Source organism: Pelmatolapia mariae, linkage group LG20, assembly GCF_036321145.2.
Source record: "Pelmatolapia mariae isolate MD_Pm_ZW linkage group LG20, Pm_UMD_F_2, whole genome shotgun sequence".
Classification (NCBI taxonomy): Eukaryota; Metazoa; Chordata; class Actinopteri; order Cichliformes; family Cichlidae; genus Pelmatolapia; species Pelmatolapia mariae.
Window position 1 is genome coordinate 35238436 of NC_086244.1, and position 22614 is coordinate 35261049.

Genomic DNA, 22614 nt, shown 5'->3' on the forward strand with positions numbered 1-22614 from the left:
TGGAAAATAAGACCACGAGAACAGCATGCTCTCAATGGCCAAAAGTGGAACAGAGTGGATTTGAACTGTAAAGTGACAATTCTTGTCAGGTTTATCTCTGCAAGTGTCACCTTTCCGTTACACACTTCGTCGCGTCACTTCATCCATTATTAATACAAACAAATGTGTTTGCGCAGCTTTAAAAATGAAGAAGGGCAAAATTCAGAAACACAAACTGTGTGTATCTCCACGTAGCAGAAATCTGTGGACCACTTAACACTAACGGACACTAACAACGCCCGGAATCAATATTGTACGCTTGTATCCACATAAATAAACTGAGGTCTGCACATCTCCGCCAAAATGTTATCAAATAATTCTGAAATTTAAAAAAGGCCAGGATGAGTAACAATCCAGGTAAGGCGGATATAGTCCTCCATTCAGAAGCAAAAAAGCTTAACTCTGACATCACCACTAAAACATGTTGAATGTCTTTCCTGGTCTTTTTTTCCAGTCTCAGACAGAGTTTGCCACTCCCCAAAAATCAAATACATCAGTGCTATCAGATCTTCTGTATTTTCTATCGACTGCGAACATAAAGTCTTTCCTTCAGTTCTCACCGCTCTTCATCAAGGCTCACACTTGATAATCATTTTTCTATTTTTTTCCTAAATGCAATTTATCTGAATTTTCTGCTGCAGTTCACGTCCATCAGATTCCTGGCAGTGATATCTGGCCGTCAGCCAATCAGAATGAAGCAGCAAAGATCAATCGTGTGGCTACAGTGAAGCCCATAAACAAGCTTTTTCTGATTTTTTCTTTATATCTTTATTTCTCTTCCTCAAAGGCCTAAAATATGTAACAACAAGCACTTTCACCTCTAAACCTGCAATTCTGTACATTTTTACTTGGGTAAGTCAGGCTGAGGTCATTTTTGTCATATCATATATCATGGATGACTTCAGCAGTCAAGTCTTACTTAATAAATGTGAACAGACTCTTTGTGCACTGTGAAAGCTTTTGCTACACACTACATTATATCAGTAGTCTGCCAGTAAAGTTCATCCTGTTAGATCACATTACTCTTAGTTTTCTTGTGTTTTAAGCAGGGGTGTTGCTAGTATCTGAAAACAAGCCTAGAAATTGTTGGATTTCCTCTTGATAATACCGTCTTTTTAAAGTTGTTTCACAGTAGAATTAATATCAAATGCTTTGAGAACTAATATTATATCAGTTTGAATATGCTTGTGTTCGTTTATTATTCCCTTTGGTTTGGGGGAATGTTTTATGTTTAAGTTTTGTTCCTTATTTCTGTGGTAAATGATTTGTCAACTTCTTTCTTATTTATTATATTACCTTTCCAGTGCCCTGTTTGCATTTTGTCTTTTAATCCTTGTTTCGTCATTGATTGTTTCCTGATTTATTTTAGTAACAGATATTCCTTCCGTCTTCTGTGGATTCACTTCCCCCTGTCTCATTATTCCAGTTCCATTTGTGCATCCCTCTTGTTATATCTCCTCTTGTTATCCTGTGAGGGTATATATTGTCAGTCTGCCTTTGCTGTTTGTTGTGTTGTCCCCCATGATTGTGTAAACCCTCTGTACCTAACTGCTCATCAATCTGCTGCACTCTTAATCTCCTGTTCTCGTTCGGGTCTTGGGTGACAATTAGTATCAGCATTTGCCAATCAAATTTCTAAATCTGATGTGATGATTAGATATTTAACACATTATTTATCAAATTACTTTATACAGTGGTTCAAGTAATTATTTGAACAAAACAACCAGTATCAGATTTCAGAAAAGCAAATTATTCATGTACTATTGTCATAAGAACTAAAGAGTCATCAAATCTGACTATTGGATTCCAGCTACAGGCCGTTTCATCATCTTCTTTATGGGATACTTTGAATACACAGATTACCATCCATCCATCCATTTTCTTCCACTTATCAAATTCAGGGTGGTGCGGAAGCTGGAGTCTATCCAGCTGCCATAAGGTGAGCAGCAAAGTACACCCCTCACAGAGCTAAGAAAATGTAATTAATGGACTCAAATAATGGGTTTCTTCTAAAATATCACTAGTGACACTGTGTAGACACATTCCCTACAGAATGATGGTGTAATTGACTTTGCAATTCACAAACAGTAAAACCATAATATACCCCCCATATGTATACATATGTATACATATGTATATATATACATACATATATACATATGTATACATGTATGTATATATATATATACATATATACATATGTATATATGTATATATATATACATATATACATATGTATATATATATACATATGTATACATATACATATGTATACATATGTATACGTATACATATGTATATGTATACATATGTATATATATATACATATATACATATGTATATATATATACATATGTATACATATACATATGTATACATGTATACATATGTATACATATATACATATGTATACATGTATATATATATATACATATATATATATATATATACATACATACATACATACATACATATGTATATATATGTGTGTGTGTGTGTGTGTGTGTGTGTGTGTGTGTGTGTGTGTATAGATAGATAGATAGATATGTGTGTGTGTGTGTGTGTGTGTGTGTGTGTGTGTGTGTGTGTGTGTGTAACCTAAGGTTTTTTAAGATCGGCACACTTTTGTGACCAATTTGAGATTCAAGGTTTTTTCCAGCCTGATTGATTCTGTCTTTGTGATCATGTAAAGTTGGCCTCTTCGAGAAGACCTGTAAAGTAAAGATCAAGTACAGCTCATTAGATCATTAAGGTTCATTTATTCTGCAAAGAAGGCCTATTCTTGGGCAGAGCACACATGCCTGGCTTCTGATCACTTGCTTGGGTACGAGGAGTGCAAGGCATTCAACAAGTCTGACAAGTGGTACTGGGCTAGGGAGTGCTTTGAAGGGTTGTGTGGTTCTTATTATGTTATTGAATGCAGTGCTTTAAGATTTTTACCTTTGGTTAACACAAAGATAAATAAATTGCTGCTCAGTTCAGTGGCCCAATGAAAAATGTACCTTGTTTTTTGTTTTTATAGTTCCTGTCAAATTCAGTTAAACTTTAAAAGGCCTTTTGGGTTTTTCATTTATGTTTTTTTGTTTATTTATGATTTCCAAATGCACTACACTTTTTATTGTCATTTCTGACCATGTTTTGTTTAATATGAACATTGCTGCTATTTTTATGGTTTTGTTCTATAATTATTTGATGCGAATGTATTACTATATAAATTGTCGTGAACATCAGCTAAAAAAAAACACGATGCAAGATTGTATTTGTATTTAACTCATTTATGAAGCGGTGCGCAGCAGACACTGGAAAAGTGCTGGCTGGAGAAGGAGGCAGGCATAAAAGTGAAAATATTTATGTATTATTCAAATGAGGCATTATATAATAAAAACAGTCTCATCTGTGGTAGTGATGAAGTCACCCATGCTCTGTTTACTCAACTCAAATGTGAAAGTAGTTCAATAGGGTCAGTATGTATTTTTGGAATCAGGTACAACTGCAGTTTTTTCCCATATTTTTGTAAGTTTGCACTGCTAACCAAGTTGTTACCTATCTTCACTCATGCACACTGAGACAGATGGTCATTGTGTAGTTGTAGATGGTATTTGGTAATCTTTACCCTGCGTGTGTCTGACAAAAGATGTGACTGTAAGAGGAAGGTTGCCATTTAATATTACTATGAGTAATTCATCATCTCTTGTAATTTTGTCAGTGTTTTGGATACATGGTGTAGACGATGATAGTACAGGACAGAGTCACTATACTTCAATGTGAAACTCCCACGATTTCCTTATGTTGCATTTTAATATTAAAGTCCATTTTTAACTTACCACACTAAGAAGAAAGAGCACAAAATGAACACATGATATAAACATCAGCAGCTGTTTACTCGAGTGCTGACACACATCCAGTGTTATTTATACACTGATGTTTCTTTCATGTTTTTGAGCAGACTTTAAAGTGACCAAGGTGAACATGAACATAGCAGACATGTTTGAGTCCGGCCAAGAAAACATTGAAAGATGTTTTGCAATATTATCCATCTCTTTGTCTGTGTTGTTTGAGAGTAACCGCATGTTAAAAATGCAATTCTGGATTATTTTACAGCAGAGTTCTTCACCACACACTGGAGATCACACTACAAAAAGACATATGATATGACAAAGACATCACATCATATTTAGATGTTGTCAGAGCTGCTAATTCACCAAAGAGCACACTACAGCAGCACTCAGCAGAGATTTTAAAATGCTGTAAAGTTCATGTCAATGAGCTGAGCATGTCTGTGTCAGAACTGGAAAGTGTGACATTGAGTTTAAACGGATTTTCTTATGGTTCCAAATGCCAAGTGAAACCTGTATGTAAACCTTGTAGTGAACTGAAGCGTTGATTGGATCAAATCAGTCCACTTGACAGAGCAAAGCCAAATCATTTTACACCATGCAGTTGTCTGGAAGTGTCAATTGCAAATTGTTAGCTAATATTCATTTTCTGGGAACTAATTGGATTTCAGGACAGGACTTCAGAAACCAATAGCTGACTACACAGAGGCTACATTTGTCTTTTATAATGTTTATATGTCAGACAAAGTCGGCAGCGTTTCAGATGTGACCTCACCATGGTGACAGTAGTAAGAGATGCCTCTCCCGATCACCTAGTAAGTATTTTTTGAATATGCCTGCCTGTGATGGCTGCACTTACAGCCACACAGTGGTAATATCACCATGTTAGTGTAGAGGCTTATACATAACATTGCATTCACATTTGTCTTTATTTAAATATAGGAATTAATTTACAGGACAAATAACTGGTTTGGTTCAGAATTAATTCACATATCCACATAACACTGCATTCTAAAATAAGTGCGCACATTTTAGTTTACACTGTTATGTATGATTAATCTTTTGTTTTCTGAGTTACCTTAGTTGCAGCTGCTCCAGTCCCTTGATTGGGGAGCCAAGAGGTGGAAAAGGGGCGGCGCGAGCTTTGATGGAAGACTGCAAATTGGTTCATTCCATAACTCGGGACCATGGGGGGGAATTGGAGTTCATTATGTTAGGTTTAGTTAGGTTTTGTGTGTTTTACCCCTTCTCGTGTTTTTGTGGGCTGATCAGCCACTATTTAAGTTTCCCCTTTGTCTCGTTAAGTTAGGTCAGTTTGTTTGAGTTATCAGTAGTGTTGTCAACTTTGAGTAGAGTTCTGTTATTTTGACCTCTTTTATGGACCCAAGAATTTGATTCTTTTTGCATGAGTTAACCAATTATGTTTTGGGGTTAAATAAAAAAAATCCTTTTTTTGGACTTTAACCTGTGCCTAAGTTTCCTTCGCTGCTCGGTCCATCACACTGCCCTTTCAAAAAAAAAAGAAAAAAGAAGCTCTTTTATGAGATTCAGAGTTATTCAAAAAACATCCAGGGCTGACAAAACACCTGTTTCTAATTCATTGCATTTCGCAGTCTTTCTCAAAAAAGAGTGTTGTTGCACAGTACGTCATATACATGTGTGAGAAATGGAGAAAAAAATAACTGCATCCATCTTGCTTTTCACAGTCATTTGTGATGCCCCGATGATCACTGCCATCACCTTTTCAAGCAAGAGTGAAAATGGAAGTCATGAGTGCACTGTGTAAATGTCATTTACCCAATAAATCTGTCTTTGAACAAGTCCAAGGAAAAACATTACTACCATTCGGAGACCTGTTCTTCCCACGATTGAAAAAGGCACACTAATTAACAGGGGTTACACTGGAATTTGTACACTGTAGAAAAACTGTACAGACTGTAGCTCCAGATTTGCCACTGGTCCACTTGTATGTGTGCATATTTGCATTTCATTCCTACACATTTGAATGAAAATCCATTGTGGAGGTTAAAGAGTAGGCCTATGCTGATGGTTTTTGGCTAAACATAAACTATAACAGGGTGTAAACCTGTAAATCACAGTCAAACCCCTCCATCACTTCCTGTATTCACTTTGCTGTCAAATATAGGAATAGATATATTTGCCTACCAGTGACGTATGAAGAATACTAATATTTCAATAATTACATAAAGAGAACTGAATTTTGTTCAGCATTACAAAAATGCATTTTTGTTATAAAGAAATTAGCTCGCATTAAGTGGCCATAATGACATTTGTATTTCACTTGACTTCACTTATTTAGTTGTTTAGACTGATTTCGCTGCTCTTGTATTATAACCTCCTCGATATATCTGATATCCCTGCCCTTTTTTTTTTACTGCAGAGTAGCCATGAAGCACGTATTAAGGTAATTTAGTCAAATGGTCACACACAGTTCTTGTCATTTCCATAACTTGTTATTTGATTTATGAATTCACCAGTGAAGACCAACATTGCTTATGGATTAGTACACAAAGACAACACTTACTCATTATTCAAAACTCTGCGTTAATCCACTTGATCCCATAAATTAATTCTTCCTGGAGTCTTATTTACTTAGATCTATGATATTGCCAAGCATGCTGCCAAGAAATGATTTCAGCACACTGAGTACAGTTAAACTGCAAATTTATATGGAACATTATTTATTATGAAAGCTTTCAGCCTGATTTTTGTCTTTATATAAACTAAACAAAAAAAAAAAAAAAAAAAGAACTATTCCTTTAAAAATGTTATTACCAAAGCCAGCTAGCAAGCTTACAACAAAAAGCTATCATACGGCACTTATGACAGCAGTAAGAACAGGATTTGACCCCTAAAGCAATCAAACACTTAGTTTTTTTTAGTGGTGCCGAATTAAAAACACACTTTACATAAACATTAGCAAGGAAAAGTGCTCATTGTTCTGATAATGCAGGGTCATTGCTTTTACATGTGTTGGTTATGTATATTTGTTCTCTAAATAGCATCAAAAACATTAGCTAATGTAGGCTAGATTGTTTTTCTTCTTATTTATTCTCTAATTTTAGCTTTCTGAGCTATAAGTCTGCTGGTATATTACTAGTTGCCAGCCAAGAAGCGTGAACTGGAACTGGAAATCATTGTTTGTTTACAGTACAGCAGAGTTCCAGGTAGCATGAGTGGACTTGCTGTGCAGGTAGCGTCCTATGACGGTACCACACTTAAATTCACTGAGCACCTGAAAGTGACCCATTCTTTCACAAATGTTGGTAGAAGCCGTCTGCATTGATTGATTGATAATACTTTATTCATCCCGAGGGAAATTGGGTTAAGCCTACGTGCTTGATTTTACACTCCTGTGGCCATGGAAGTGAGTGAATGAGTTTAGCTATACAGTATATAAATCCAAAAATGTTACAGTTTTTGTTTCATAAGTTACTTTTCAAACAATTTATCTTTATGTTTAACGAGACATATGAAAGGACATTCATGTGTGATATGTGCTCATAAACACTGCTATATTAATTATCAGTTCAACAATGATACTTTTTTTTTACTGTTCTTTGCTGTGAGTTTTTACAGTTTATACTCTCTGAAGTCGTAATTCTGAATGTCCTTTGTTACAGTACTGCCTTGGAACTCCCTGTTTCCCCCTCCAAATGTTTAAACTAAGTTTAAAATACACGTAAAGACACTTATAACTGAATGACCAGAAACAGAGTGCCTATTTTACCATAGCTAAACATTTATGGATTTATAATTAAACTTACTAAATGTATATTTAATAAAAACTGCCAGTAGACGGATCAACTTATATGTGGTCTACGCCATAAACAAACGTCAATGTTTCAACTACAGATGACTCTCTGATACTGTATGAGTCAAAGCTCATCGACTATGGAGTGCTCTTTTTACATGTTTGTGGCTTTTCACTAAAAATTCGCAAACAGAGTAAATCACATTCCCTCTTGCAGTTGACAAACAGCCACAGACCACAACACACACACATCCACTTGTTGTCAGCGAGGTCCTGACGACATCAGTAGGAACGTGACTGTTGATCAATCGAGTTGAGGGGGCTGTTGTTGGAAGCAGAGAAGCCTGCATTTCCTCCTGAGCTGCAGATAAAGAAACATTGATTTGTCTCGCTCAGCACAACATTGCCTACCCAGACATACTCATCACACTAAATTTAGACTGCGACGAACTCGTGGCGAGCAAATAAGGAGGTAAGGATTTTTCACTAAGCAAGTAGTACATCTGAAGAACAAGTGCCAGCACTGCAGCGAGTGCTCTGTGAACACCGTCAGGGGATGTTTGAGAGTGACGATGGCTTTCTGGGGCACTCAACGTGCAAAAATAAATACACAAGTGACCCTGCAAGTGTAGCTGTCTGCTGTCATTGTTTTAATTATGAGCCGCAGAGGTAGCCTTTCTGTGCATTTAGCATTCGCAGAATCCATTACTTGACGAAAATTTGGAGAGAAAAAAAAAGAGAAATCTTAACTTTATTTCATGTGCAAAAAGTATTTTGACAAGTAATCAGAATGCCAAGCCTCCATTTTAATGTTCCCAAATAGTTTTAGAGGGGCTTGTGAACTATATCAGCTTATTTGATTGACTGATTGATTGATATACAATGCAACTAAAGCAAGTTAAAGATAATTACATAACAAAGATCTAAGCGACTTGAATTTTTCAAGTTGATCAAATGCAATATTGTGCATTATTTCTAGGGTATTCATGTTAAAGTTGCAGTAGGCAAAACCCAAAAGAAAAAAGACGGGGACAGAGGATAGCAGAATTTTTTTTTTAAGTAAAGTTGCTTCAGTTCTCCCCTCCTGTTCTCCCAAGAGGCAAACATGGGCCTCTACCTGCTTGAAATAGCTCAGCGCTGCGTTTTCCCTTCATGGCAGGTCTGAACCCACCTCATCAAACACAAAACCCTCTGCTTAGCACATCATACCAGTGCATACCCCTTCTTATATAGACTATATACAGATAACATTTTTCTGCTTTAAGCTTCTCATCTGATCTGATCTGACAAGACTTCATTCTTCAGTCATGAGTTAGATTTTCCTTAGCCTGATAATATAACCAAGATGAGATGAAGGAGGGAAACTGAACTGAGCTGAATGAAGTTCAGGAGTTCCATCTCAGTTCTTCACTATAAGTAACTCTTTTCATATATAAGTACCATTGTCATCCATTATAATACAGAGATATTAGCTATAGGCGCTTAAGAGGATTTTTGTTTATAGAAAAACACTTTTCTATAATACTCAGTTGACGTGTCTTTCAAGAAAAGTTGCTTTATGGTGTAATATGTCATAACTGTCATCACAACAAATTGAGTTCATGTACTTTTTGTTGAATGGCAGCCACCGTGGCCAAAGCGACACCAGCAGAATGATGACATATGCTTAAACATAAAGAGAGAGGAGCTCACATGCTGATTCAAAACTACGCTCAGTGTCAGAGGAGTATTTATCTGAATTTTCTCAGCATTAGAAACCATATGTTACCTGGTAATTCAGCAAGAAATAGGACAAAGAAATGGAACATCTCAGCCTACGTTGCAATATTTAACTGGACTATTTTATTAATAACAGTGCCAACAACAGATATAAAACTGATAGGACCAGGGCATATATACTGCTGTTTTGCATCACGTCCTTTTGGAACAACCTGGAAGTCCAGAGGACACACCCTCCATGATTTCCAAAAGTAAAGTTTTTTTTTAAAGAACATAAGACAGTTTTCCGTGTTTCCTCATCTCAGAGAAGGCATTTCTTAATCTTGTTTACATATGTTTTCCTTCTTCCAAATGTAAATGTTTAATCTGCATGTGTGGATACGGCAACAATCTATCTTTGCCATCACTTTCCAATCCTGCACCATTGCTAAGTGGTCATGAGGTGAGGCTTGATCATGTGAGGTAATATTCTACATCATGACAAGATGTCACAACTGAGACATCTTGTCATCTTATAGCTGCAGAGGGTTTTCAAGTATCTCACATAGCTGGTGCTTTCTACAAAAGGACAGGCTCTGTAATCAGGCTCCTGCAAAAGCCAAATGGCTGAAGATAACAGAAAGCTCAGCACTGTATCTGATCAGGAATATGGCTTGGCTTTTTGTAAATGGTTACAGGATGCAGAGAACTGGCTATACGTTACTGTCTCAATTGCATTAAGTCTACTGAAAAGATCTTTTGCAGCAGAATTTATGCCAAGAAAGAACCGAGACAAGCTGTATTTTGTACAACAGCAAAGATTTACCCTCACAGGAATATCCATGACTGTAGATCACTGTGTCTCTTTCCCTTATCTAATGCTGGACCAAATGTGATGGAGAAAGGCTGGCCTTGATCTCAGACAGCCAGAAACATAAAGGGAGAAAGTGAGTGAGAGGAACAAAGCAGCAAACCCAACAGTACTCTGGCTATACAATACTCATGTTCCACATATTGATTATTTACGCGCTTTACAATCGAAGCCACTGAACATAACACCTGACTAACATTTCCAGAGAAGCTCCATCCAAAAAAAAAAAAAAAAAGAAGAAGGAAAGAAAGAAAGCTGCTAGCATACTGTGTAACACTGCTTCCTTCAAGGCAACTGTTACTTCATGCCAAATGCATTTTCCACTGGAGAAGTGATAAAGAACAGACCGAACCGGGCGTGGAAAGAGCTGACTGTGATCACATGATTGTTTTATAAATCGGCAAGGTGGAAAGGCAAGAGCTGGGAGATTAAATGAAGTGTGGTGACTATGAATTATGCATAGAACAGACAAATGGAATAAAGGGCAGACATGTGGTGACTCTGTGTCGCTTCTTTGACTGGTGCGCACATGTGGAAGCGTATTTGTGTCAGAGAGAGGTCTGTTGATCACGGTCACGTGTCCCATAGCACTTCATTCCACCTGGATTTCGCTCCGGCACTTTACAACTTTCCGGAGGATTCTGATTTTAGACAGCACACATGTTTACTGACCCTTTTCTAACTAGGCAGTCTGGCGTAGCTTGGCTACTAAAACACATCATGTCTGCGTGCACTAGATTCAGCCAGAGAGCTCGCACTGCTTCCTAAGAGTAGCAATGAACAGCATCTTTAAAAAAAAAAAAAAAAAGGCATAACTATTGGAGACTGAGTTTTAGTCGGCTGCTGTAGTATTCGGTTAATATTTCAGAAGCACCCAGAGGGCTCTGTGTGAGTGCGTGTGGTTTCACATTAGAGCACAGGCTTACTTCTGGGCATCCAGCTGTCTCAGGGGATTCAATATGCTGTACACAGTGCTGTGGCTACTTCGTTTCTCCACTACCAAGCATGCAGCATCAATGAACTGGAAGGAGTCAGACACAGCTGGAAGAGGGGTCTTAAAACACAGTTGGCACACCTTTTCATTTGAAGAATGTGTTTGTGAAGGGGACATACTGTAAACACTGATTAGTATCTTACACATAACGCACAGTAGTGGTTCCACACAGAAAAGCTTTGCCGTCTTAAACAGGAAGTCTGCAACACGACATGGACTTCATGCGATTATGAGGCAGGGAGGCGATGAATAAATTATTTCTGTTGCGTTATGAGAAATGTAAGATCAGAGTCTGGGTATCCTGCAAGTCTACTGAATAGATTCTGACTTTTTTTTCAGTCTTTCATCTTCCAGGTTGGCAGACAGAAACTGCTGCAGCACCACTTCAACATCAAAGCATCATGTGATCCTTTCCCCCTAAAACACTGTTATCCTTTGTGGATTTATGCTAACTAGAGATTACAGATCGTTAGGCCTCATATCGATGATGGCATCTCTGGGGGTCTGACATTAACTCTTTGGATGGCGGTTTATGTTCGACCAAAACCTCGCATATCTTGACACACAAGGGAAACAACAGCAAAGCACCATGTTCCAGCTGCAAGAAGTCAACAGACTGTCTGAGCTGTCCCTCAACGCTCGCACACACATGCACGTTAGCAGAGTCCACATCACTGTGCGGAGTCAGACTGCAGCGTCTACTAGGAGCTGTCCACGGAGCACAGTGCTGAAAACTGCCGCAACGTATGGTAACTCCAGTCAATGAAGACCACCGGTCTGTGAACGTGGGCACAAGTTAAATACTGACTGCAAGCATCGTGGAGACGTTAAAGTCTGCCAAAATGACCCTCTGACGTAGGCATGAGTTGCAAAAGCCAACAATAAAGAGTTGGAGTAGGAGTTATGGAGGTGAAGTGACTCCTCTCGTGTGATAAGGCTCTAGCAGTTTAGCAGCCGGACAGCATTTAACCCTTTATTACGTCGCACAATCATTATCAGTAATGCAGAACGAGACACCCGACCTGCAAAACTCCAAGGCACGGTAACTGTGGCAGAAGCCCAAAACTGCACTTACACATAAGCGTGGTAGATGAACGCCCATCCCCGCGGTCTTTCCAGCGCATTGTAGAGGAAATTCTGTAGTTTCCTATAGCTGGCGTTTTTCTTCGACGGTCTCGGTCGTCCTTCGGATATGCTGGACCTCGGTCTGCAGAGGATGCTGTTCCGCTTGGTGCTTTCAGAGCCCGCAATGAGCAGCGCCCCATCCCTATTGGATTCCGGAGCTCCCGGGTCCAAGCCCACAAACCCGACTTTGTGCTGCTTCTCTCCGGCTTGAGTTGGGTAAACCCCGCCGTTGAGAGATTTCTGCACCATTCTAAAGTCGAGACGACTCTGAGGAGGAGTTGTCCGTGCCCTTGCCGCGGGGATGCATCACCGGTGCTGAGGGGTGTGTGCTGGTGGTGAATGCAGTCGGTGTCGGTCCCTCTAGAAAAACCAATTGCAATAAGCATGCGAAACTGCACCTTGTATGCTTTTACCTTAGCCCCTTCCGGCCATCTGACACACAGCAAGGAGGAAAATGCACATTTCGTTTCATTTCGTTGATGACCAACGATTTAAAAGCGTTCTTCAATCATCATAGGCCCAGAAATGCTCTTAATATAATTACATTAATTAATTAAGTTCAAATTCAAGCGTCAGCTTTCTTCTAGTGGTCTCTTTAAACAGTCCTAGGGTTTTAACTTGGAAGGGTGGGGAAGTCCATTACTATGATATGCCCGAAAGAATCCGTGTTAGAATCCAGCTTAAGATAACCTGCCATCTTCACCACTTAACTCCAACACGAGAGGAGCTGCAGGAAAGGGTTTAGTTGGATTATGCACTCTCATGTAATATTCATGCGTGAAGCTTTTTCACTTGGGGTAATGGACAACGAAAACTATGTCAAGCTATGCCTCGAGGTTTGTGTTCCCTCGACAGGAATACACATGCAGCCCCTGCGAGCGTGAGAAGGTATCAATAACAGCCAAGACAGAAGACAAAGAAATGGAGCATCCCAGCCTGCTTTGCGCACACTCCAGCGTGAAACAATGTAGACCAGTTTGCATCCACCTGAAAGTGAATGACGCTCACACAGTGATGAAAGTAGCAGAACGGCAACAATTTAAAATAATTGCAAAGCCTATATTCAATTTAAAATAGTGCACAATATTAAAAACAGCAATTTTTAAATGCCAGTAAATGCAATTACTGCAATGCCATGCAGCTGTAATGTGTGCAGAATGTTGCTCAATATAACACCTTGCCTGAATGTCAGCAGAGTTTTTTCTATGTGTTATCTGTGCACTAACACTGCTGAGTGGTCCCTGTGCTCTTTGGCGCAATTGATGCAAAGAACCTCTCCCTATCGTTAATTCTCAACCACTGCTTTTCTGAGATACTCAGTTGTACTCTTTTATGTTACTGGGCTGTTGTAGTTGTGCTTTTTAGCATCAACCTCCTAGGACCTGGCGTCCACATATGTGGACATCACATTTTGGGTTATTTAGACCAAAATACTCGATTTTGCTCGTCAAGGGCCTGATATACGCATACGAAGACATTATACTGCTACTGTTCTATCGAAATTTTAAAGAATATCCTCATATGTGGCTCTCATTTTTCTTAGAAACAAAAATTAGGTAAAAAAAAAAAAAAAAAAAAAAAAAAAAATCAGGTAATTCTTTGTTTTTACATTCATCAGGTCCCAATCAGCCCAAATATAAAAGAGAAATTAAAAATACATGCCGTGGAAGAGTTCGGGTCTTAGGAGGTTAAACTGCTTTGCCAGTCTTTTGTTACCATGTCAAAACTTTTTTCAGCTTAAGCAATTCTTATTTTGTCGCTGTTCTTTTCCGTTAACCATAAGACTTAAATGAGTTGCAAATTATTGGAGCTTTAGTTTTAATTTAAATGACACCGGATCATATGCACTATGATATCAAGCACAAATATGAGAATGAATAAGATGAAAAAAGAAACATCCCAATGGTCACTTCCAGCATTACTTAGTCACAGCCCGCTGTCATGGTGTGAAAGCATAAAGATGTAATCCATCATCCTCGCTCTCTTTTTGACCATACAAACTTACACGACGCATATACATGAGCATGCATAGGGTGCACTGTAAAGCAGAAAGGGTTAAAGAAACAAACAAACATCAAAATGAAAATAAAATATCCCGAAGGACATCCCAGCCGCCACTGGATCGAGGCAGTGCTGAAAAGCTTGTCGTACTGAGAACATTTTATTCACTAGCTTGTTAAGATTCCATTTACAATGATAATTTTAGAAAGTTTCAACAACAACAACAAAAATCCTTTGTACAGTTATTTTCAAGCAACACAAAATTGCAGATAAAGTATATACAATAATGAAACATTAGAATAATGTAAATACATGTGTAATCAGTGACATGTATGTCCTGCTAAACCAACATGCTTCAATCATTAGCTAATTTGAACCGGTAGCACAGTTAAGACCAGGTTACCATAACTAATGCTGCACTGGAAGTTTTATCATATTTACAGTGGAGTTAAGAGCAACATTTGATAAAGAAAACTAAAACAATGCAAATAGCCATAGGTTTTATAGGCCAACTGATGGATGTCAATTTGTGTTGGTAATGGTACTGCCAAGGGATGTGTAGGGACTATTCCAACATGAACCTAATAAAAAAAATAAAAATAAAAAGATCACATGATCTGCTGTAATGTCAAGAGAGGTCCTTGAAATCCATGTCAAACCTTTTTTTTAGCAGTCAAAAACAAGTTGTCAGTGAGGTTACAGTTAGAACAGAGAATCAGCTTCTCTTCAAATGCACAGTTAAACATACAAAAAGATTTTATATACTATATTATTTCCATAAAAAATAATCCAGTTTAATTTATAGCAACTCTCTGCTTTAATTCTCTACACGACCTCACTCTCCCTTCCTCTGACACTGCTACAGCTTGTATGTACAAAATAATAGTAATAAAATGGTCAGTAAACTAATGTTACTGGGGTTTTTTCAGTCATCTAACAGTCCCTTTGTTCACATCACCAGCAAACTGCATACAGTACTTTTTTTCTAACACTGAATGGACCAATTTTTGTGCTTCTTTTAATACCTACAGTTAACACAATAGTTTCAAGACAACATAAAAGCCAATTTAAAAAAAACAAAAAACAAAAGTTGTCTTAGTTAAGTGAAGGTAATCCTTCAACTAGAAGACTTGAATTAATATATTAATAATTTAACAGTAACCTGATAACTTGGCTGCTTGTTGAGAAACAGCCTTGTATAGTTTCTTCCTTTGTCTGATTCCGATTAGCTAGCTTCAGTACATCCATCCCTTGCACTCCCTGAAGATTAATGTAACACATAAATAAAAATGAAATACATCAGAGCAGTTACATCCAAAAGACGGCATGCCATTGGTCCTTTAAATACTGTTCAATACGTAGGCTGGAATGCTTTTAGATTCTTTTAATACCCGATATAGTATAAGTAGGCGATAAAACGCTCCTTCTTGGACACAATAAATAACTATCCTTCATATAGTGCAGTAATACAGTACTCACACTAAACCTACAGTAATTGCACAGTAACCACATGCAGCAATCCCACCCCCATGCCATCTTCATCTGCCCCTCAATCCCTACTTCCATTTCTCTGTCTAATCTTTAACTTTTTGCATCTTATATGAATTACAGGGCATTCAAGTATTCTACTTCCCTCGGGGTCCACACATTGAGCCCTGGGGAACGCCAGCCTGAACAGAGAAACACGCAACTCTCTGGAATTTGCAGTCCAAGGCAAAATGAAATGTCTGCATTTAGGATGACAGTCAGCTACAGGTAGTTTGGTTAATCCAGTTAATAATACAAGCTCAACTGTGAGAATAACCACTGTGGACATTGTCTTTATGGGGCCTCCTCATTTTTTGTATTGTTGTGAGTATTTTGAACCAGTTGTTAAGTCGACATGGTTTGGAAAAAGAGCCAACAGAATAATGCTTCTATATGGTTAGCTCCAGTAAAATAATACATAACTAGTCCTCAGACTCAGGTTGCATCAGTCTCACTGTAGGTGCTCTGAAGACTCTAGTGGTATCCACACCGAGTGGGGCAATGGGGAGAGGCAAAGGTTTTCCACTGCCAATGTCTCTATGCTCCTGTCATCATCAGTTCCTTATTCACCCTCTCTGTGATGACTTTGCTGAAGTGACAGTATCCTTAGAGGTCTCCATCTGAGGGTGGCAAACATAGCTTGAACAGCCTGTTTAAAAAAAAGAAGAAGCAAAACTTCAAATGGGGGGAATTACATATAAACAGTGCAATTATCTGAAAGGCATGGCTTGAGGTGCCTAGAAATGGTTTCATTCAGTACCTTGGAGCTGATGGAGGCATCTGGTCCATTACCTTGAGATTTTTAGCAGACAGCTCAACTCTTGCCCCCTTGTAAGAGAGAAAATATATGCTAAAAGCTCAACATAGCAGACAGCTTGACTGACATTAACAGATTAAACACAGAAAGCTCTCCATGTGTTCATATTTTATTACAGAAGTATGGAAAGAAACAAAAGAAATGCAATATGAAAAATTAATAACAGTAAAATATGAAAAACAGAAGTGCTAATTGCTGACAAATAATGTAAAGTTGGGTTTAGAACTGCTCTTACTGTTCTATAATATACTACAACATGCTCTTAAATGTCCAGCAAAGGCAGCAACATAGGATTTCTGATCCAGTGTGTTCACGCATCAACTCAATTAAATTGAACTTTGTTGCCTATTTAAATAAGTCCTAAAAGATTGCATTTCAAACTAACAAAATAATCTATAAATATTTCTTGTTTGGTTGTTTGTATAATTAGATTGATGACCATTAAAAGTTCCTTTCACTGGAACAATATTGAAAACAATTTTTAAATGCCAGTAAATGCAATTAATGCAGTGCCATGCAGCTGTAATGTGTGCAGAATGTTGCTCAGACCTTGCCTGAATGTCAGCAGAGATTTTTCTATGACGTGCATGTTTGTCTCAGCTTTAATAGCGCCTTTACACATGACATGTCCACTTATCATCATGGCGGCAGGCCATTTGTGCACTAACACTGCTGAGTGGTCCCTGTGCTCTTTAGCAAAACTGGTGCAAAGAACCTCTCCCTATCGTTAATTCTCAACCACTCTGCTTTTCTGAGATACTCAGTTGTACTCGTTTATGTTACTGGGCTGTTGTAGTTGTGCTTTTTAGCATTAAACGTCTTTGCCAGTCTTTTGTTACCATGTCAGAACTTTTTTCACCTTAAACTAACTGGAACTGGGGCTTAGCCCAACTCCTGAAAAACAACCCCACACCATTATCCCCCCTCCACCAAACTACACTTGGCACAATGCAGTCACGTACCATTCTCCTGGCAACCGCCAAACTTAGGCTTGTCCATCAGATCGCCAGATGGAGAAGCGTGATTCATCACATCTCCACTGGTCTAGAGTCCAGTGGCAGCGTACTTTACATGGATCTGACTGGATCTGATGTTTTGCATTACGCTATGTGATGTAAGGCTTGGATGCAGCTGCTTGGCCATGGAAACCCATTACATGAAGCTCTCTATGCACTATTCTTGTGCTAATCTTAAGGGCACATGAAGTTTGGAGGTCTGTAGAAAATTTGCAGAAAGTTGGTGACGTGTTTACAATATTTTCCTCAGCATCCGCTGACCCTGCTCTGTGATGTTACAAGGCCTACAACTTCATAGCTGACTTGCAGTCATTTTGAATGACTTCTACTTTGTTATAATACAATGCAAGGAGATTTCACGGCTGGACTTGTTGCACCGGTGCCATCCCATCACAGTACCACACTGGAATTCACTGAGCTCCTGAAAGCAAGCCATTCTTTCACACTTTTGTAGAAGTAGTCTGCATGTCTACCTGCATGATTTTATACACCTGTGGCCATGGAATTGATTGGAACACCCGAATTCAATGATTTGGATGGGTGAGTTAGTACTTTTGGCAATATAGTGTATATGGGGATTCTAAATATCACGTTACTTTGGACCTCTGACCTCTTCCTCAAGCTCAAACAAGGTCAAACTTTGATTCTCAGTATCACATTGTAAGTATGACATCCAAATATCATGCCACATTTGACCTCTGAGCTCATCTTTACATTTTCCTAATCTGCCTTTCTTTCAGGTTGGCTCCAAAATATGTTATATCTTTAGAGAAAGTGTTGTCAAGAGAAAAAATGAGCTGCCTAGTTGGTTAAAAATATACTGTAGTAAAATATTATCTAAGAAGCTCAGGTTATTCATATCCAGATATTTACAAATCAGTACTTATTATGCCTTACGTACTCCTACATTGTGCTTTTGTAATCCAAACAAACACCTGTCACGCTACTGTCCAACAAACTTCTTAAAGTATAAAAAGAACAATGAAAACAAGATACAAAAAAATGCAACACTGTTTCCTTAAAAGTAAATAGTGCCCAGAGAGTGAGCTGCCTTGTCGAAGGATTGTGCTCTCCAAGTTTTTCTTGTTTTATATAATAAAATAGTTGACTCGTATTTTATAGTCTTGATTTTAATAGGACTGAGATCTTCTTAAAGGTTTACCTGTTTACGCATTATGTCCATGGTCTGCATGATGCAGCGCGGCATGAGGCCATGGTTCCTGGCTAGGATCATTGCCTGCTCCAGTGTCACAGTCAGAGTACATCTGCAAAGAACATGAAGGCCAGTGATTAAAAGTGTGTGTTCCTCTGCAATAAACCCAAAAATGAAGTAAAATGAATTTGAATGGCGAGGTTAGGATGAGTTTGTGAGGTTTCAATGGGGCATGTGATTGACTCTGCACTGTGTTATTTTTATGCAGTCTGACAGTCCAGTGACACAACAAAAGCAGCATAATAATTCTGTGGTGTGGTGCCACACTGACCTCTGCATCCCTGTGCCACACATGGTGATGTGGCAGGCTCCCAGGCGGTTACACAGCTCAGAGGACACACACAGCACGCTGACGCCTGACTGGTGGCCTTGGGCATTCGGGCGCATGTTGATGTACGACTGCATTAGCCGACAAAGGTCGTCCAGCGTGTTGAGGGGTCTCAGCAGCTACGGGGAGGCGGGAGGAAGTAAAGGTCAGGGAAGGTTAGCCGTTAAATGCACTGCTAACAAGATGATTCAATAACACATCACAAAAGACATCACCTTAACAAGCCGCTTAGACTACTGTTGACTTTTTAAATCGCTTTCAAACCAAGCGAATTAAAAAGTCTCTCATTACCAAGACAAAAAAATGTATTGAAGTGAACAGAACACTCCAAAATAATATAATTATATTCATGTGAAATATTTTAAAACATGGGACTAGTAGAGTAACTGACTTGTAAGATGGATAACAGAAATGGGGAGAAAACAACCATCAAATACAACACAAGAAAATCTAAATCTGCGGTCTTTCTCTTGAAAGACAGCGAAAACCTGACGACAAAACTTTCTATATTAAAACTATGATCTATTCAGTTTTAATTACTGCAATCTATTTCAACTACAGTCAGTGTGGGACACTAGAAGTTCAAATGGACACCATCTATAATTGCTGGGGTTAGTTGGAGTTAACGGGGAGGGTCTTGACAAGCTATGGAGGAGTTTCCAGTGGAGGGAATGACACACCAGTTCATCTTACTTTGGAAATGCTTGGTTGAAGGTCTCTAACTTCAAGGCCCAGTATCTGTGCTTGCATTTATATTCAGTCACAACAATATATATATATATAAAAAATGACTTGCGTTACAATAACAAGACAGATGCTACATGTGAAAAGACCATACAGACTATTATAAACTCATCAAGGTTAAAAACATTAATTAGAAATAAATGTTAGGATAAGTATATATTTACCTGGTCTATCTTCATTGCTGTGGTGTTGGAGTCTGTAGGGAGATTTGACTTCTCCAAATAGAAAGCTCTGTGAGGAGAGAAGGATTACGTTCTCAGTTTTTTAAACTCTTCATCGGGTTGGAAAAATTACTGATTTGCATCCTGTGACTCACTTTTGTTGGAGAGCTGACTCATCTAGTATCTACAGATTTTGCAACTGCTAAACTAAGTATTTCATCATTTATTAATGCCGCATTGTTGAATCACTTTCTGGGAATTAGTGTGCACATATCAGCGACCACACACGATGTAAAAACACTGGTATATAATAGATATAGCACATCTTCAACCATAAACCATTAAAACTTCAAGAGTTAATATTTATATTGTTCTACACGTTACTATTTGAGAAACAGTACCACAGTCATTTTGCTGTATACGCAGCTAAATGCTGTTTGTTCATGTGGGAACTGTTCAAGGACTCCTCTGGATACATGATTAAGTTCTGACCTTGAAAGCTTTACTTTCACATATGTAATATACAAAGTGCAGTTTCTGCTTGTTGTGCAACACCAAAGGGTGAACTCTCCCCTTGAGGTGAAACACATCTTCAGTGCCAGGAAAGCTAGTGAAGAGCGGTAGTGAAGAGTAAAACAGGTACCTGAGCCTGCGGTAGTAGGCCTTGACTTTCTCCAGTGAAACAGCATTAGTGCGCTGCTGGAAGTCCTCCATGGCAACGCAGTCCTGCTGGGACGCTCCCTCTGGACGCTCCAAAGCTGGAAAAATAGAAGCCACATAGTTAGATCTATGAATATTTAGAGAATGACACACGTTTTATAACACTGCCTCTGTGCACCACCACAGTAGAACTCAAACAGTCCACATATGACTCAAGTGCAGACTTCCAACTGTAATTCAAGGGATTCGGTTTAGGAATTGCAGCCCTTTTATACACAGTCTCTCATTTTCAGGCTCAAAAGTAATTGGGTTACCTAACAATTTTAAAGATAAGGACTGTATTTAATAACTGGATAAATGGTTTCTATTTTTTTTATTTTTGGTGTCAGAGCATACATTATTTTTCTAAATGTACCAGACTGTTCATTTGTCCAACCCTGACGATTCGGTATTTACTTAATATGGACTAACAACAGAACAGGTCACACATGGAAAAAAAGCTAAGTCAGTCAACTGTCCGATTACTTTCATATAGGAAATAGAGGACAATGCATAAATTCAGATATTTTTGTTTGTCTCATGTCATTGATCTAAAACCCTGACTGTAGTTTAACACACTGAATCACATTTATCTGAACTTCCTATCCTCAATCGAAAAACCTCACTGCTTCAAAACTGATCAATTACCCTAAACATAGATGTAAACACACCATTTACTAAACCTGACCACCTCTGACTGACTCTGTGACATTGACATTTAATAACCCTATGGCATTAACTTTATGTAACGGCTGTGTGTGTGAGTGTGCATATATGTGACAAAAATATATCCTCATTATATATATATCACTGTGTTTCCCCATACGCTGCAGTCAAGACTCTTTTCCAGTAGGTGGCGATGTTCATCTGCAAATCTGCACTACTAAATGTTTTGGAGCACTGTTGTATTCAGAAATACACGGTAAACAATATGGTGTCTCTCATGAGATTAATGATCCGATGAGGACTTGTGCATGGAAAATTAGCAGCTAACTGGCAGACTGGTATAATGCTTTACTTTCATACTAGGCTGACTAAGACTCAGGGAGCGCTAAAGTGAGTGTTTTAAATGGTCAATACAAGGCTTCAGTCTAACTTAATAAAATCAAATAAAGTTCTAAGGAAACGCACATGTGTAAGAGGCTGAAAGGCTGCATGGTGCATTGAGTGTTTTTAATGATCCAAGGCTATATGTATAATGTATATAAGTGAATTTGTGCCTGATGCATTGTATGATTTGTTGCTTGTTCCACAGTAAAAGGTTTTGAGTAGATACTCGGACCACGTGGCTCTACTTGCCAGCGCTACGTCATGTTTTACTAGCTGAACTACACCCTGGAATTATGTTCTTTGCCTTTCTTACCTCTGGTGAACAGGACAGTGTGGAGTTTGAGGCTGCCTCCATTCTGGAGCCGACTGGGGAGCTCATTGAAGTGACAGCTGTCCAGGTAAAGGGTGACCCTCAGGGCATGCCTGGTGCCCTCCACCTGGTAACACACTGGTGTGTCTGCAACACACATACAGAGATGAGGGAGAAGTTAAAAGAAACAAAACAAAAAAGGCGAAGGCGTGCCCTTCTTGAAAATGAAAACGTGCAAAGTGTGTTGCATTACATTTTAATACATTTAGATATTGTGTAATAAAATGTAATGCTGCATATGTCTAGCAAACACATATTCAGAGTTCATTAATAGCTGGGTGTTAAATCAAAAACTAAACGAAAAACTTAGAAGTGGCTCAGTTACACTAGAGTCAAAATAGGACAGTAAC

The 22614-nt window shown here is 38.5% G+C and overlaps 2 protein-coding genes across 9 annotated transcripts in view; both read right to left on the reverse strand.

Moving 5' to 3' along the window:
* LOC134618291 (potassium voltage-gated channel subfamily KQT member 2-like) overlaps nt 1-12824 on the reverse strand; it is a 33200-nt gene extending 20376 nt beyond the window's left edge. For 3 of the 6 annotated variants that reach the window (XR_010091895.1, XR_010091894.1, XM_063463636.1), the window contains exon 1: nt 12289-12824. Coding sequence is in view for 4 of the 6 variants with exons in the window: in XM_063463636.1 (XP_063319706.1) it covers nt 12289-12587 (299 nt within the window). In the remaining 2 variants the exon portion in view is untranslated. The remainder of the gene's footprint in view (nt 1-12288) is intronic. The other 3 variants (XM_063463634.1, XM_063463633.1, XM_063463635.1) reach the window with 2 other exon arrangements.
* A 1343-nt stretch (nt 12825-14167) lies between these two features.
* Nucleotides 14168-22614, reverse strand: part of prex1 (phosphatidylinositol-3,4,5-trisphosphate-dependent Rac exchange factor 1) — an 80980-nt gene continuing 72533 nt past the window's right edge. Inside the window, exons 34-41 of one of the 3 annotated variants that reach the window (XM_063463784.1) lie at nt 22208-22351; nt 20789-20903; nt 20149-20215; nt 19934-19978; nt 19184-19359; nt 18862-18964; nt 16627-16694; nt 14168-16515 (exon numbers count right to left, since the gene is read on the reverse strand). In XM_063463784.1, coding sequence (XP_063319854.1) covers nt 16473-16515; nt 16627-16694; nt 18862-18964; nt 19184-19359; nt 19934-19978; nt 20149-20215; nt 20789-20903; nt 22208-22351 — 761 coding nt within the window. In that variant the 3' untranslated portion in view covers nt 14168-16472. Of the gene's footprint in view, nt 16516-16626; nt 16695-18861; nt 18965-19183; nt 19360-19933; nt 19984-20148; nt 20216-20788; nt 20904-22207; nt 22352-22614 lie in introns of those variants that run through there. The other 2 variants (XM_063463785.1, XM_063463786.1) reach the window with 2 other exon arrangements.